The sequence below is a fragment of the Myxocyprinus asiaticus genome, chromosome 7, assembly GCF_019703515.2.
Source record: "Myxocyprinus asiaticus isolate MX2 ecotype Aquarium Trade chromosome 7, UBuf_Myxa_2, whole genome shotgun sequence".
Lineage (NCBI taxonomy): Eukaryota > Metazoa > Chordata > Actinopteri > Cypriniformes > Catostomidae > Myxocyprinus > Myxocyprinus asiaticus.
In genome coordinates this window covers 27,630,318-27,647,484 of record NC_059350.1, presented here as the reverse complement: position 1 = coordinate 27,647,484, position 17,167 = coordinate 27,630,318, and the positions used below count along the sequence as shown (strand labels likewise).

The window sequence follows — 17,167 nt, the reverse complement described above, 5'->3', positions numbered from 1 at the left end:
TACGCGGAGGCAACTGAAATTCGTCCACCGCCACCCAGATTGAGGCGAGTCACTACGCCACCACGAGGACCTAGAGCGCATTGGGAATTGAGCATGCCAAATTGGGGAGAAAAGGGGAGAAAATACCCACCCCCCCACCAAAAAGTGGAGCTACGGCCCCAAATAAACCCCAAATGATCTATATGTATACTTTACTTAACTTTACTTAATCGGTTAGCCAAATTTTTGAAATTTTTTTAACGTTTAGCTGGATCAGGGAAATTAGATGATAACTCTTATACTTGCTTGGATCTTTGTCCTTTTTAAGAATCAGACTCATCCGGGCATGCATCATGGTTGGCGGAAGCTTTCCATTCTTTAATGATTCCATATAAAATTCTAGCAAAAGTGGAGCCAATTCAATTGAAGTCGTTGTGAAGAAGGCTCATCAGCGCCTCTTCTTCCTGAGACGGCTGAGGAAGTTTGGAATGAACCGCCACATCCTCACACGGTTCTACACCTGCACTGTGGAGAGCATCCTGACTGGCTGTATCTCCGCCTGGTACGGCAATAGCACCACCCACAACCGCAAAGCACTGCAAAGGGTGGTGCAAACTGCCAAACACATCATCGGAGGTGAGCTTCCCTCCCTCCAGGAAATATATACAAGGCGGTGTGTGAAAAAAGCTCGGAGGATCATCAGAGACTCCAGCCACCCGAGCCATGGGCTGTTCTCCCTGCTACCATCAGGTAGGCGGTATCGCAGCATCAGGACCCGCACCAGCCGACTCCATGATAGCTTTTTCCCCCAAGCAATCAGACTTCTGAACTCTTGATCTCCCATGATCAAAATACATCAGCCCTGCACTTTATTACTCTTTTATCTCACACCGGACTGTCATAAATTATATTACTGTTATTATATTATGTCTCTCTTAACAACTGACTATCAACCGACAGCCTGAATGTCAATACAGTACAATACTGTACATTCTATATATATATATATATATATATATATATATATATATATATATATATATATATATATATATATATGTATATACTTTTTATATATATTTTAATTTTTAATTTTTATTGAATAATGTGTATCTATATAGTATCTATATAGTAAAAAAAAAAAAAAAAAAAAAAAAAAACAAGAACAAAAACAGCATATTGTATACTGTACAGTGTATGTTATTATTTGTATATTGTTGAGTGTAATTATGTGTATAACAGATGTTTAAATTGTGTTGTGTTAATTTGATGTTTTAAGTTGTGTAATTATGTATAACAGATGTTTAAATTGTGTTGTGTTAATTTGATGTTTTAAGTTGAGTGTAATTATGTGTATAACAGATGCTTAAATTGTGTTGTGTTAATTTGATGTTTTAAGTTGAGTTTAATTATGTATAACAGATATTTAAATTGTGTTGTGTTAATTTGATGTTATTGTAAATTGGTATATGTCTCATCACTGTCACGACTGCTATGTTGATCAGAACTGCACCCAAGAATTTCACACACCATTGCACTTGTGTATATGGCTGTGTGACAATAAAGTGATTTGATTTGATTTGATTTGAAATATATGTTAGGAGTTTCACAGAAATAAAGTGAATTCACAAATAAATAAAATGAGATTTGCAAATAAAAAATTATTTACAAATATATTTTTTAACTCACAAATACAACTCTGTCTGACATTCATTTATGAATCGCGTGCATTTATTTGTGGATCGCTTCCTGTGCATTTGCGGATCACTACATGCATTTGTCGATTTTGAAACAAATCTAGCATCAAGATGTGCACACAAATCTACAAACAGGTGGACTCCACTCATCGTCTACTCAAGCCAATCAGATAACGGCCACATTACTCAGACCAATCATAGCACATTCTATCTTCAACCAATCACGCTTTGTTTTACTATCAGGGTGGGACCAGAGTCACAGCTCTCATGAGCATGGAATCAAGCACATACAGATAATCTCCAAGGCCCCAAACTTTTAAAGAAACGGACATCATCAGAGGAATTCTGTGACTTAAGGTTTGTATTATTTTCTCTTGGTTATAAACATGTGAAGTGTCTTGTTAAATGTCGACAGCTGAAAATTGCCCATTTGTAGAGTGTCCTGATTATTAGCATTATAGCTAACCTAGCTGACTGTATGAGTATGCTATTTTAATTTTAGAATCAGAATCAGAATGAGCTTTATTGCCAAGTGTTCTCACGTACACAAGGAAATGTTTTTTGGTGATAGGAGACACAAGGGCACAAAGAACATTACAGTGAGACACAGAATATAAAACAAGGTAAGAGTATAAATAGACATACAAATAATAGGACATATAACAGAATGGCCATGTGTAAGTGGTAATGTATGTGCAAGGTAGGGGTATGTACAGTTATTGAATTAAATATGTGAATTTACATATGTACTTGAGGTATGTATTTACATTATTGTACTATGGGGGAGTCCTGAGGCAGTTTAATTGTTCATGAGGAAAATGGCCTGAGGGTAAAAACAGTTCTTGTGCCTGGATGTCCTGGCGCTCAGTGCTTTGTAGTGCTGGCCAGAGGGCAACAGTTTAAAGAAGGAGTGGGCAGGGTGTGTGGGGTCCAGAGCAATTCTACCTGCACATTTCCTCACTCTGGAGACATACAGGTCTTGGAGGGTGGGCAGGGGGGCACTAATAATCCTATTAGCAGTCCTGACTGTCTGTTGTAGTTTCCTTCTGTCTGATTTGGTGGTTGAACCGAACCAGACAGTTATAGATGTACACAGGACAGACTCAATGATGGCCGAGTAGAACTGTGTCAGCAGCTCCTGTGGCAGGTTTAACCAAGTTTCTTGACTGAAATGTGTTGTCAAAACCTTTACTCTTAATGTTACATAACAGATCCAAACAGACACACTACTAGATACTACAAAAGATCAGTAGTACAGATAGTGCCTTTATAAAACATGAATCATATTAGATGATCTTAGGAGCACAAACCATAAATTAATACCCTATATTACATAGTGTACAAGATCTGCTATGACATTAATTTGGTTTCACATTATGTTAATGTATTAAAAAAACTTTATTGCAGTAATATTTCAAAGGATTTATATTATATACAATAGTAATAATAATAATAAAAGACTTGCGAGGATATGGAGAACTGGTGCTCTCTGCTTCACATCACAAAAAGATGGAAACAGTTGTGGGACTTTTGTGCTACTAGTGGTAAGACATCACAAAGCAACATGGCCCAATCTTGTTTCTGTAACATGTTCTTTTCTATACAGTAATAGACATGTTTTTAACGTGTAACTATTATTTTTTCCAATCATTTGTGCAGAATGCTCTTTCCCTGACTAGGAGTATCCATCCCAGACAACTGATACAACACCATGACGTGGCATTATCATTTATACTCATATTCATGTTGTTCCAAACCCAAACGACTGACTTTCTTCAGTGGGAGGAACTCAAAAGGAGATGTCAGGAATTGTGATAGGGACTGACAGCCTCACTTTCATTTCAGCCTCATTAGCAGCATCTACATTTTACAATGTATTCTCATATTCCACAGAAAAACCTAAATAGTACAGGTTAAAAAAAACAAAACAAAAAACATGAGGGTGAGTAAATGACAGAATTTTCATTTTTAAGTAAGTCAACCCAAAGACAGCATTACGGTTTATTTAAATTTTGTATTGCACTTTCATTTCAAGACATGACATTGTAACTTAAAAGAAATCTGACATAACAGGAAAATAAACAATCTCATATTACAAATTTTAAAAGGTGTCCTGTATTGGAACTGGAACCACTGAGTTTTGGAGCGGGTGAGTCAAATGCTCAAAGTTGATGGCCAGTACACAGGGGAAACATCTGAAAAAGATGGCAATAACCAATGAGTCAATTATCATTGTCAGAACATGATGCTGTATTTTAGAAAGGGACCCCGTAATAGTACCCCCTAAAACAGTCACACAAAAGTGCTAAAATGAAAAATTCTAATACATATTACATTCCAACTGCTTTTATTAAATACATATTAAATACAAATACATAATGTGAAACCAAATTATTGGCATAGCACATTTTGTACACTGTGAAATATAGGGTATTCATTTATGGTTTGTGCTCCTAAGATCACCTAATATGATTCAAGTTTTATAAAAGCATAGTGTCTAGTAGTGTGTCTGTTTGGATCTACCATGTAACATTAAGAGTAAAGGTTTTGATGACACATTTCAGTCAAGAAACTTGGTTAAAATTAAAATAGCAGACTCATACAGTCAGCCAGGTTAGCTAATGGTCAGGACACTACAAATGGGCAATTTTCAGCTGTTGACATTTAACAAGACACTACACATTTTTATAACCAAGAGAAAACGATACAAACCTTAAGTCACAGTATTCCTCTGATGACGTCCATTTCTTTAAAAGTTTGGGGCCTTGGAGCTTATCTGTATGTACTTGATTCATGCTCATGAGAGCTGTGACTCGCGAAGGGTGATTGGTTGAAGATAGAACGTGCTACGATTGGTCCGAGTAATGTGGCAGTTATCTGATTGACTTGAGTAGAGGATGGGTGGAATCCACCTACTGGTAGATTTGTGTGCACATCTTGACGTTAGATTTGTTTCAAAATTGACAAATGCGTGTAACAATCCGCAAATGCACAGTAAGCGATCCACAAATTAAATGTTCCAATTGATTTTTGTAAGTGTTGATTAGATGATTTATGTAAATGAAAAAATAGGATTTATTTTTAGATTTGAGTTTTTCTTCTCTTCAATTTTAGTTTTGAGATGGAAGAATGGGAAACAAAAAATAGAAAAAGGCTAGAATTGTACTTTTTGAAAAATAATCAATTTGTATTTTTTACTTTTGAAGACAAAATAAAAAATAAAACACCTGTTTTTTCGTTGTCTGTTTTTGGATTTCAAAACAAAAAAGGAATGAATGGAAGATACACAGATTCAACACCTAATCAGTGTACTAATTAAAACCATGACTTGTATTACACATATATAGCTAATGGAATTATATTCATGCTATATAGCCAGAGGGGAACTGGCTCTCCCAGTGAACCTGATTTCTCCCAAGGTTATTTTTGAGGTAGGTCGGCCTGTCGGTCAGACAGCTAGGGTTTGGCACGGTGTTCCCGCCACAGGTTAGTCAAAGAAAGAAACAAGTGAGCGCCATAAAATGGGACACCCTATGGTCTCATGGACTTCGCTTGGACGCGCAAATGAAGGCCGCAAGTCCGCATAAATTGTGCCATTTGGGACCTGGCCTATAAATGCCTTCGGGCGGTAGAGAACTTCACGCGCACGACGCTTGCATGAGCTGAGGCGGGGCGGAGCTCTTGAGCGGTGAGGCGAGTACCCTGAGCTGCAAATTTGGCTTCTGGTCACTCACTGTTTCAATGAACAGTACAATGGCTGCATTGTCGAACAGGATCATGCTGGGCCCCCTCGTAGGTGCTATCGACCAAGGCACGAGTTCCACACGTTTTCTTGTAAGTAGCATCTTCAGGAGATGCCATCTTGTTGTATATGAGCTCACTGGAGTCTCTAGCATACAGAGATTTGAAAGTCCTCCGTGTCCTTGACAACATGTGCTGGCGGCAAATAAAGATACTAGAGCCGGTTCAGCAGCCGTTGGAAGAAGGAGTTTAAATGGACTGTCATACGATTTTGAGTCATACAGATTGAGTAAATGTAGCCTCTGATTCCGACTAGTATTTCGCATAAGTTCACGGTCTATTTAACTAGTTAGCTTGCTAAACCAGTCAGTTGACGATGCCTGGAATGATTTAGTATACTCTGTAGTCGTGTCTCAAAACCTAGGCATTTCTATTAGTGTCAGCGGCGTGAAATGGTAGTTGGATATTATAGTTCATTTTAACATGAAGCGAGTAAACAAATTAAGCTAAGATTAATTTAGTGAATTTGTCTTTAGAATGCTAGCTAATGATCTACGTTTCACCCAGTTACACAATGTTTGGATTTGAGCAGCATTACAAAGTTCAAATTTAGTTGCCACTCTAATGTGACAGTTGTTATAATGGTGTGCATGTGCTACAAGTTGAATTTTCTGGACACTCGGACACTTTCACACATGAAACCTGGTACAGTGCAGTAATAGTTTTGAAATGCCCTTTATTGAATCGCAAATGCACTTAATAATATTAATATTGCATATTTTTGGTCAAACAGAATGCAGATTTAACAGTAAAGCATTAATTTTGAGTTGGGATGCTGATGTTAATGTACTGATATTAATATTAATAATATAATATCTGTTAAAATGTTTAATTAACACCTAATTTACGTAGGGTTATGTTCAAACATTCAGACATTAGGATGTCTTTGCTGATATTAATCTTTCATCAGGCTCTTAATTTCATTAGAAATTAGTTCATTAGAACTGAACAAATTTAGAGGAAAGAAAAACTCCTAGCTTTGTCCTTAATTCATGAGTGTCCAGGCATTAAAGGAATAGTTCACCCAAAAATGAAAATTAGCTGATAATTTACAATGACGCGCTTCCTGACTTTTCCTCCACATGACGTGTGACCTTACCAACGAGCTTACGTCATCCCTCTCATGAGTGCACCTCACAGAAATGTATGCAAGCTAACATTTGTAGTTAAAAAGTATATAAGTATTGTTTTGTTTCTCAAAATAATCAATTGTTTGCGTTCAGAAGAACTTTATGTCAACTGGAGTCGTGTGGATTATTTTGATGCACCCTAAATATGCATTTTGGACCGTCAAAAAATGGAGGACATTCACTTGTATTGTTTAGAGGAGGAGGCCTGAAATGAAATCCTAAAAGTCTTAAATTCTGTTTTGATGAAAAGAGAAACTCAGATACATCTTGGATGGCCTGAGGGTGAGTAAATTATCAGCAAATTTTCATTTTTGGGTGAACTATTCCTTTAAGGCCCTTTTGTTAAATTCTCCTTTTTACTTTCTCTTATGAAAATTTACCATAGTTCTTGCATAGTATCCAGAGTTTAACTGGGGTAGTAAGATCAAGATTATCACAGGTAAAATCATGCACCTCATTACCATGGTTATATGTAATTATGATTTCTAAAGAAAATAAAGTTACGTAATAAAAACTGTATCCTAATCACATGTAGAAATGATATAAAAACAACTTCTATAAAAATTTTCCCCAAATATAGAATATTTACTGTAATTATAGGAATATTTATTGTAAATATATTGGTGCTGTCAGTCGATTACAATTTTTAATAGCGATCAATCGCATCATTTTTTGCAGTTAATCACAGATTTAGAAAATGCTGACATTTTACACCATATATACTACTTTTCCTGTCCAAATGCATTTATTTCCAACTTGGGAAATAAAACAAAACAATATGTAACAATATAATGCTTATTTACATTTTCCAAACAAAGCCTTTCACAGTATAAAGATAGAAATGCACTAAAATAGCACCAGTTCAAGTGAAATTAAATGTTTCCCAAAGTCTAAGTGAGCGTTTGACCAATTGAAGAACTAGTTTCCTCATCGGTTGCATATTCATTGCAATGGGTGTTAAATCTTTTAAACTCTTATCCTCCACACTATAAATCTGCCAGAAAACTGTGTCTTATCCACTTTCCTACAGTAATCATAAAGCTGCGTTCATGATTCGCATCAGAGCATCAATGCCAGCGTCAAATGCCACTTTGAACTCCACGCTTACAGACATAAATGTTTCATTCTGCATATTGGTTATAGTTAAGACTTTGCTTGCTTCTGTAATAATTAAAATGCACCTTACATAGGCCCCATATGGGCTTGTTTTATACATTAAATAGCAAAGAGGAACTTTTACCATAATTTTATCACTGACAGGGAAGCGCTCTTGTGTGTTGTGGTGTGTCTGTCGGTGTAATGACTCCAGGAGGACACATTACAAAGGTTCCGCCCTCCCAACAAGTGTTTATGCTGTATTAACGGTAAATGCATTAATCGCGATTAAGAGAAATTAACGCATTAAACTTTTTTAATTAATCAAATCTAAATTGAGAAAGACCTGTCCCGCTCTGCTCTCGGCTGCAGGACTTTTAGAGTTTTTGGCTTTTGGTGTTTCACATGGGCAGCAGAAACGGGCAGCGCTTAATAAATAAGAATGGAGCAAGTGTCTGACCCTTGGTCATTTCGCGGTCCGACAGGGTGAGGGTGGCCCACTGCTCGAATTACCGGCCCACCGATAAAGGCCCTGTGCTTCCAATGGCCTGTTCATCCCTGACTGAGAATCACTTAAGTTGATCTGATCACAAACTCACGTAAACAAACATTGATGTACGAGAGCGCTGCTGTTGATGTTGCTGCTTTTCTGTTTTAAGTTAAAAAAATTGTTTTTTTGAAAAAGGACAGAGCGCATTTGAGTGCTGTTTTGACTGCAGTGTGAGTTTCAGTTGAGTGGTGTTATGTTAAGCTCTACTTTGTGCGCTTGTTCGCCATCTCCATTTCTTCGTAGTCCAGTGTTGTGGCCGCACGCAGTTGATTTCCATTGGCTGCTCACCATATGACTTTAGATTTGAGTCATGGAGCATCTTGCACTATGACATTTTCCTCTATAGTCTGCTCTAACTTATCAAATATTATTTATATCGTCAGACTAAATGGAATAATTTGACATTTGTTATTTGACCCCATAGTAACTGAATCATCTCTGTCAGAACTTCGTAATTGGCCCAAAGCAGACTTCTTACGTCATTGCGTCCTGAACTTCTACATGCTCAATCCGTTAATCTTACTACTATTCACACACAGCATCAAAACTGAACTTTAATAACTTGCATTTTTAGAGTTAAATGACACAAGTCAATCACATGAAGGACAGATTCTTCCCATATAAGGAAGTGCACTGTTGGGATAGGTAGTGTTTTGATTCCATAAGAGGCCATATATATATTTGAGGTGACAAGGTCACAACACCAATGGTGGACAGACCAATAAAATGTTTTCTGTTTGTGCCCTGTGGTTTTGTTTTTTCCATTGGGAAGACTGCTGATTGTAATGTGCTTGTGTGAAAGAGGTGTGCTTGTAATTCCAGGGCCTGAACAACAGTTTTATAGCATGTTGCGGTGAGGATTGTTACTCAACAAAAAAGCCAAAATGATGTAAAAATGCTGTGATTAATGCCTTTGTTATAGCTGGAACTTCCACTTTGCAACATCACAATAAATTGTTGTCCAATTTTATACTCGAATCCAGCAGGTACAAGTCAGATTAGGTCTGAGATTTTCTTTTGGTGCTTCTTTCCTAAATGTTTGATTATATCTGTGACATCTGTCTTTCTAATTCTGTAATAATGTTTAGAGGGAAAACCTTAATTGGCCAATATTTGCTATCTAAAGCAAATATTAAATTGTCTCCTATAGCAGTCACCTGTGATTAAGGGCAAACATAAGCAAGATAAAGGAGATTAATATAAACATTTAATGCCATTTTTGACCACTTCCTAAAAATTAAGCAAAAGGCTTTATAATTTTATTTGACATTTCTGATTACAGTATAACAAGATGGCAACAGGCCTTAATTTAGAGGAATTTTAAGGTCAACTTTTCTTTCCTTGTTAGACTAATAGTCATGAATATTCCTTAAAGCAGAACTGATTGTCCATCTTTCTGTCTTGTTAATTGTAGGTTTTCAATGCAAAAACAGCAGAGCTTCTAAGCCACCATCAGGTTGAGATTAATCAGAGTTTTCCTAAAGAAGGGTGAGTATTTACACCTGTCCTGATTCCACCATAGATTGCAAAAGGGTAGTGATGTCAAAAGTACCGGTACTTCAGTACCTAGTCGATACTAAAATAAAGATGTAACGATACCAGTGTTTCTGCAGTACCAGTAGTACTGAACACCAACTCAATTCGGCCTCCGCACGCTGTCTGACTGACACACGATTGCTTTCAAATGCTCACACACTCATGTATGCCCCACACCTTTCAGCCCTCCAAAGCTCTCACAGTGGATTGTAAAGTCTTCAAAGGAAATAGGGCATAGGGATGATCATGTGCGTTCCACTTCACTTAACATAAACTTGCTAACTTCCCTAAGCATTTCCCTTCATGGGAATCCCCACCATTTTGGAAGTCTGTTCCACTTCGTAAAGTTGGCGACAGAGGTTTCTGTTGACAGACCCACAACCGCTAGATTTTGACAGAGGGAGCGAGCCTACACAGATGTACACTTCAGGCAGCTCCATATCCCACAATGCAACGCGATTGTGACATCACAGCAGATCGTGCTTCATCAACCCCCACCCCACACAACTTTAGTCAATGATATAATGGAAAACTGCTTACAGCTGTTTGTATTGTTATGCCAATTAAGCAGTTTAGAAGAGTTATATTGAGAGTGTACCGCATGATACTTGTGGCTACCTTAAACTTACAGTCATAGCCTATTTGTTCACTGCAATGTTACCATTTTCGTTTGTGTAAAACTTGATTGATCCTTTCTAACAATTAATTCTAATAAAAAGTTATGTGTGCACTAGTGCAACGTAAGCAACGACGTACATCCAAGTCCATTAGACGGAGGAAACTTAGCAAGGGGAAGGTGTAAAAATGTAAGTGGAACGCAGCCCCGGTCATATAACCAACGTCTTATCCAGAAGTGTGAAAATACTGTCAAAATCACAGAACCAGAAATGCCTTCACGTCAAAATAAACGTTAAATAAAAAGCTTGATGTGTGAAATTTAAAAATTTGAGACCAGAAATATATTACTAGTGTTTAGTCAGATGTATTTTATTATTATTGTAAGGGCTGTCAATTGATTAAAATTTTGAATCGAATTAATTACATGGTATGCCAATTAATTAATCGCAATTAATTGCATGCATGAATATTTGCTGAGAAAGCCCCTCAAATAACAATAATTCAATATGTAATGATTCATAATAAGAAAGTTATATTTAAATAATTATAAATTTTATATATATATAATTTAAATGCATTACATTATTTTGGCACACAAGATAAGCATTAAAAAAAGACAACACAAAAAGTGGCTTTAGAATGCAATATATGGTTTATTTCCATAATATTGAACATAAGCCTATCATTGGCCTACAGTTCACAGCAATCCATGTTGCAACTGAATTCGTCAATCAGTCAGAGATTTATTAAAAGGGCTTGTCTAAAGATGTACACCTGCGTCAGACGGACGCTTAACAATTCTCGGTTGTGTTGCGTCATAAACATACCGTTTTTAGGTCTCTGTGCCTTTGGATTTGCACTCCAAGCTGTGTTTGAAGGCAAGAACGTGCTCTCATCTTGTATTGTCTGCTCTCGGTATGTGTGGTTTGTTCTATGTCTGTTTGAGCTGTGCATTGCCTATACAGTGAGTTTCGCTTACTGCCCCCTGGAGAAAATGGGTGGTACTTCATGCTTGAATAGCTTATATGGAAGGAACAGCGCCATTGAAAAAGAGAGTTGTGACACTATTTGAACACGCAGTCACATGGTTCATGTAGCTCTCAATGGTTAAAAATAAATCCGCACTGTCAACCTGTTCGAATGGGACAGATAGCATCAGCGACTATATTTGCAGCAATTTTCAATAAATATTAACGCATAATGTGCATTGATTACTACGTTGACTACATTTATAGTAGCATTTTTTCTGATGGAGAGACAGCATTAATCAGTTTTTCTGTGTTTAATTTTGGAGGGAAGGGGGACTGCTCCCATAACGTAGAATACATTTACAGTATGTATGTATTCATATTTTTCTCGTGCTTCTATGGTCATAATTACTCACATCCTAATGATATCTTATGTGTAGACAATCACATAAGCATGCACAACAAGAGAATATCAATGAATGCAAGCAACTGCTCAATTTAATCCAAGAAAGAAGTTTAGTAAATAGTGCAAAATAAAGGAGGCAAGCAATTGCATTCAACAAAATATTTTATTATACAAAATATCCAGGTAGAGGGTAGATACGTTTTTCCTTGAATGGGCAGTCTTCATAGAAACTCATTCGACCTCCTACAGGGAGAGAAAGATGGCAGAAAGCAGGCCAGGAAAGGCATAAAAGTGTTCAAAATAGCCAATGCATTCTTTCTTTCACCGCAACAGTAGGAAGAAAAGGAGATCTAGACACCTGGCCATGAGCGCTCAAACTTCACTAGATGATGACTGCTCAAAACATCTCCAGACATACATGCAAGAACCACAGAGTCAAATTCTTATCCATACAATTATAGCAAAAACATTCAAACTCCACGCCACAAATAATGCTACAGTTACTTGAATCTTTTGGGTTAAGGCATTCCACTGCCAGAAGCAGACATTGGTGGAAGATGTATCCAGATCTTTTATTTAAGTAACTACAAGACCTGCATTCAAAACCTTACTTGAGTAAAACTATATAAGTATTATCAGCAAAATTTAAAGTACCAAAAGTAAAAGTATTTACTAAAAGTATATTACTGCTACATTAATGTGTATGTTGCATTTTACTGCTGTAGATGTTTTTTTTGCTGTAGAAGGTTGAGCTAATTTTAACTGCTTTATATACTGTTGTGTAGTTTAATCTACAGCAATGCATCATATTCTATCATCATATTCTATCATCATATGTTTGTAGTGTCGCTGTCCTGTGAGAACCACGTATCTAAAAAGTCAATTTTTCATGATCTCAAAAACAGCCCTGTTTTTATATTTGTGATGATGCATTTTCTAGCTAATCCAAGGGGGGTTTTAAATAGTTTATTTTAGCTTAATTTATTTTCAACCCATAAAGGAACACTTAATCTTTTAGTTTATCACAAACAATCAAAATCACCACGTTTGGAGATACATGGTTTTCACTGAACAGGAAGGGTATGAAAAATTGTAAATTGAAAAATGTAGTGGAGTAAAATGTACAATATTTGCCTCTGAGATGTAGGAGTAAAAGTATAAAGTTGCATTAAATGGAAATACTCAAGTAAAGTACAAGTACCTCAAAATTGTACTTAAGTACAGTACTTGAGTAAATGTACTTAGTTACAGTACATTCCAGTACTGGAAGCAGATCATGTCATAGGCCCCAGAGGAGACCGGGTCTTGAGTCAAGTCGAGCCTGTTGCTGCTGGAGAGAACTGGGAGTAGTAAAGAAAGATGAAACTGTGTTAAGGTTAATACATTGAAGGACATAGATTAAATACACATCGAAAGCCAATGTTTTCCAAAGATTTTAATGAGGTAGAGATTACAAATGTGAGAGTACACACCTACAGTTAGGTCCATGCATATTTGGACATTGGCATGATTTCTGTCCAGTACATTGAATTTGAAATTAAATAATGATTATGGACTTCAAGTGCAAACTCTCAGCTTATATTTGTGGGTATTTTCAGATGTATCAAGTGAACCATGTAGAAATTATAGCCATTTGACAGACTGCCAATTTCAGAGGACCAAAAGTTATTGCACAAGTTTCTATAAACCTAAATAAAATGATCATATTTAGTACTTGGTTGCAGATTATTTTAATTTGATGACCAAATAATACCAGCATACCAAAGCTGAAAGTCTGCATTTTAAACTCCTAATCATTGTTTCATTTCAAATCCAATATGCTGAAGGACAGAGCCAAAATAACCAAAAACTGTGTCATTGTCCAAATACATTGACAAATCTGTATAAATCCCAAACCAACCTTACACCTGTAGGCTAGCCCAACACCTAAACGTCTTCCTACAATTACAAGGTGTAACACAGTTCTGTGGAAAGGAGGAGGCGAGAACCGGCTTGATAATATAAATTATATTTAAAGATTAACTAAAACAAAAGCACAAACACACACAGGTGTCGGACAGCTGTCCTTAACTCTCTCTCCATCGCACTACCGTCTCCAGTCGGCCTTTATCCCGCTCGGGCTAATCAACCTAATCAGGGTGTGTAGAATCACGACCCGGCCCCACCCTCCGCCCTGCCACATTCCTCCCCCGTTCTCTCAGGCCGGGGAGCCCCTGGCATGACGTACATGCCCCCCCCCCCAACCCCCCATTCCCTGCCCCGTCTGCCGGCAGGTCATCCCCGTCTACCTGGATCAGGGGAGGGGACAAGGGGAGGGAAACCAAAAAAATAAAAAATGTGGCACCTACATCGCCGTATCGGCGATCATGCCAAATTAACAAAAACATTTAAAAAGAGAGGGAAAAGGCCAACACGGAGCAGGAGAGAGAGAGAGAGAGAGAGAAAAAAAAAATTTACTTGTCGGTTCTCCGATATGCCCTAGCCTGGTCCTCGATCACTGCTCCACCCTCTGGTGGATGACAGCGCGCCTCCCCAGGTGGATCGGAGGCAGTCCTCCGGCCCCTGGCAGATGGAACACCCTGCTGCGTTTTTAGCAGCTGGCAAGGGTTTCCTCCGCCCCTGGCAGCGGCCCTGACCGCTCCAGGCAGTCGGTTAGGAGCCCCTCCTCCCCTCGCGGTCGGTGGCCGTTCCTCTGCTTTCAGGTGGCCGGGCTCCTCCGAGTAAAACATTGAGTAAAACATATGCTTCTGTTGTCAAGAAATCTGTGAAGACCACGGAATGCCAGACAGATTTCACATGGATGTACAAAGATAAACCTCAATGTAAATCTTTCCCAAGGACCAAGAATACAGGAACCCAAAGTGAATCTACCTCAATCAATACTCAGTCTAATCAGAACTCAATAGAAAATCAAACTACAAATAGAAATACAAGAAAATCGATTTGTTCGCAAGCAAAAGATGAAATAGCAAAGACAAAACAAACCAAAGATGTCAAAATGAAAGAAAGGGATAGTCGGAGTAGAAGTCCATCCCCAAAAGGAAAACTCAGGGGAAATATTCCTATTTTTCCTATGTGAGAATGGAAAATATTTGTATGTATTAAATATTTATATTTTATGGAACTGTCGTGGACTCGCGGCAAATTTTGCAGAGTTGCAACGCCTAGCTACAATTCTCAACCCCCTTGGTTTTTGTCTACAGGAGACAAAACTACCACCAAATTTTACCTTCTCTTTTAAAAATTTTTGGTCCTACTAATAGACAGACTTCTGGTGGAACAGCCATTTTAATCAGAAACAATGTGATTCATAGTCGCATCAATGTGAACAGTAATTTACAAGTAACAGCAGTGCGTTTAACCCTGCAGGGAAACGTTACAATGTGTTCCATATACATTCCTCCAAATCTTACTGTAGCACACAAGGACCTGGATGGCCTAGTAGCCCAACTCCCTTCTCCATATATACTCATGGGAGACTTTAATAGTCACAACACTCTATGGGGAAATACCCATTGTGACACCAAGGGGAAGAGGATAGAAGAATTCCTAGACAATCACGCATATGTTTTCTAAATGATGGATCCAGCACTTACCTACACCCAGGGCACGGAACATACTCGGCAATTGACCTAACAATTATTTTTAGACCTTTCATGAAAAGTATGGCAGGACCTATGTGGTAGTGACCACTTTCCATTAATACTAACCCTAAATGGAAAAGAAGAAGCTCTAAGAATACCATGATGGCAGTTTAAAGAAGTAAACCGGTATCATATTCAAACGCTTTGCTATGAAAGGTTTAACGAAGTCCCTGAAGATGATCCAGATGCAATTTTTATTTTATTTTTATTTTATTTTTTTAATTAAAATTTTTTATTGATTCCAAGACAGACAAAAATAAATTTAACCACAAAATTATACATTAGGAATCAACTTAAAACCCTTTATAACCCCCCCGCCCGCACAATATAAAATAACTAAATACCCACATATAAACAGACACACAAATAGTACATAAAAAAGAGAAAAGTTCAACATATAGGGAAAAAAAATAAATAAATACAAAAATTAATAAAAAATGTGTCTCCCTCCACTGCCCCACACTAGGACCTCTCCAAATGAGACAAATAACTGCCACATTTTCTGCCATAACTCGACAGGTTCCCCAGCCGTCTGGAAGTCATCTCCTCGAAAGCTGCCACTTTACCCAACTCGGTGCACCACTCACAAAATGAGGGTGCATCAGTTAACTTCCAACCCCTAAGGATTAGCTGTCTGCCAATCATCACGCTGGTTAGGACCCAGCTTTTCATATATTTATGAAATCTGGGGCAAAATGAAAACTGAGTGTCCAGTACGTCACACACAAAATGCTGGATCCTCAACCAAAATTCTTGAATCTTAATACAACCCCAAAAAACATGGGTTATGTCCCCGTCTTCTGACTGGCATTGCCAGCAGGTGGGTGAGTCTTTAAGACCAAGCCTGTACAATCTAGAGGGGGTTCAGTAGAACCGATGCAAAATCTTAAATTGCATCAGACAGATCCTTGCATCTCTAGATGCAGACCTGATGCTCTTTAGGATCCTAGCCCACTCTCCCTCTTCCAATAACAAATTTAAATCTTCCTCCCATAATCTGAGAGAATTTAAAGCTCCGTCCCCCAGACACTGAATTAACAGGGAGTAATACACTGATGCCTCATGACCCTTTCTAAAAGCAGCAATCACCACTTCCAGAGTATCTGCCGCTCTAGGGGGGTGTATGCTACTCCCAAAAACAGAGCAGAGCAGGTGGCACAGCTGTAAATACTTACAAAATTGAGATCTGGGAATCCCAAAATGTTGAATCAAATTTTCAAAAGATCTCAATACTCCACTCTCATATAGGTCACCAAGTGTATTAACCCCCCTCACAATCCAATCTGACCAACAGAAAGGGGACTTATTAAAACATATTTTAGGGTTCAGCCATATGCTCGAGGCTACGTTTAAATAAATATCAGAATTAAATACTCTGGACACTTTTGTCCATATCGAGTGCAAATGCAAAATAACGGGATGTGACTTAACCTCTCCGGCTAGTTTAATCGAAAGGCTTTGCAGTGGCGAGATAGGGGCAAGAACTTCCTTTTCGATACAAAACCAGGGAGGAGCTCTCTCAGGTGGAAGCGACCAATGAGCCAAATGTCTAAGACTGAATGCATAATAATAAAACAAAATCTTGGGTAGGCCTAACCCACCTTTTGTCAATCGGCCTATGTAACTTATTGAAATTTAACCTGGGACATTTACCATTCCAAATAAAGGACTTCGCTATGCTATCAAATTGCTTGAAATAAGAGACAGGGACATCTACAGGGAGAGACTGCAGTAAGTAATTGA

General features: G+C 37.9%; 1 protein-coding gene across 3 annotated transcripts in view; it reads left to right on the top strand.

Moving 5' to 3' along the window:
• The first annotated feature begins 5,231 nt into the window (after positions 1-5,231).
• The window catches only part of gk (glycerol kinase), a 54,476-nt gene continuing 42,540 nt past the window's right edge, over positions 5,232-17,167 (top strand). For 2 of the 3 annotated variants that reach the window (XM_051702504.1, XM_051702505.1), the window contains exons 1-2: positions 5,233-5,510; positions 9,667-9,740. In XM_051702504.1, coding sequence (XP_051558464.1) covers positions 5,418-5,510; positions 9,667-9,740 — 167 coding nt within the window. In that variant the 5' untranslated portion in view covers positions 5,233-5,417. Of the gene's footprint in view, positions 5,511-9,666; positions 9,741-17,167 lie in introns of all 3 variants that reach the window. The other variant, XM_051702503.1, reaches the window with a different exon arrangement.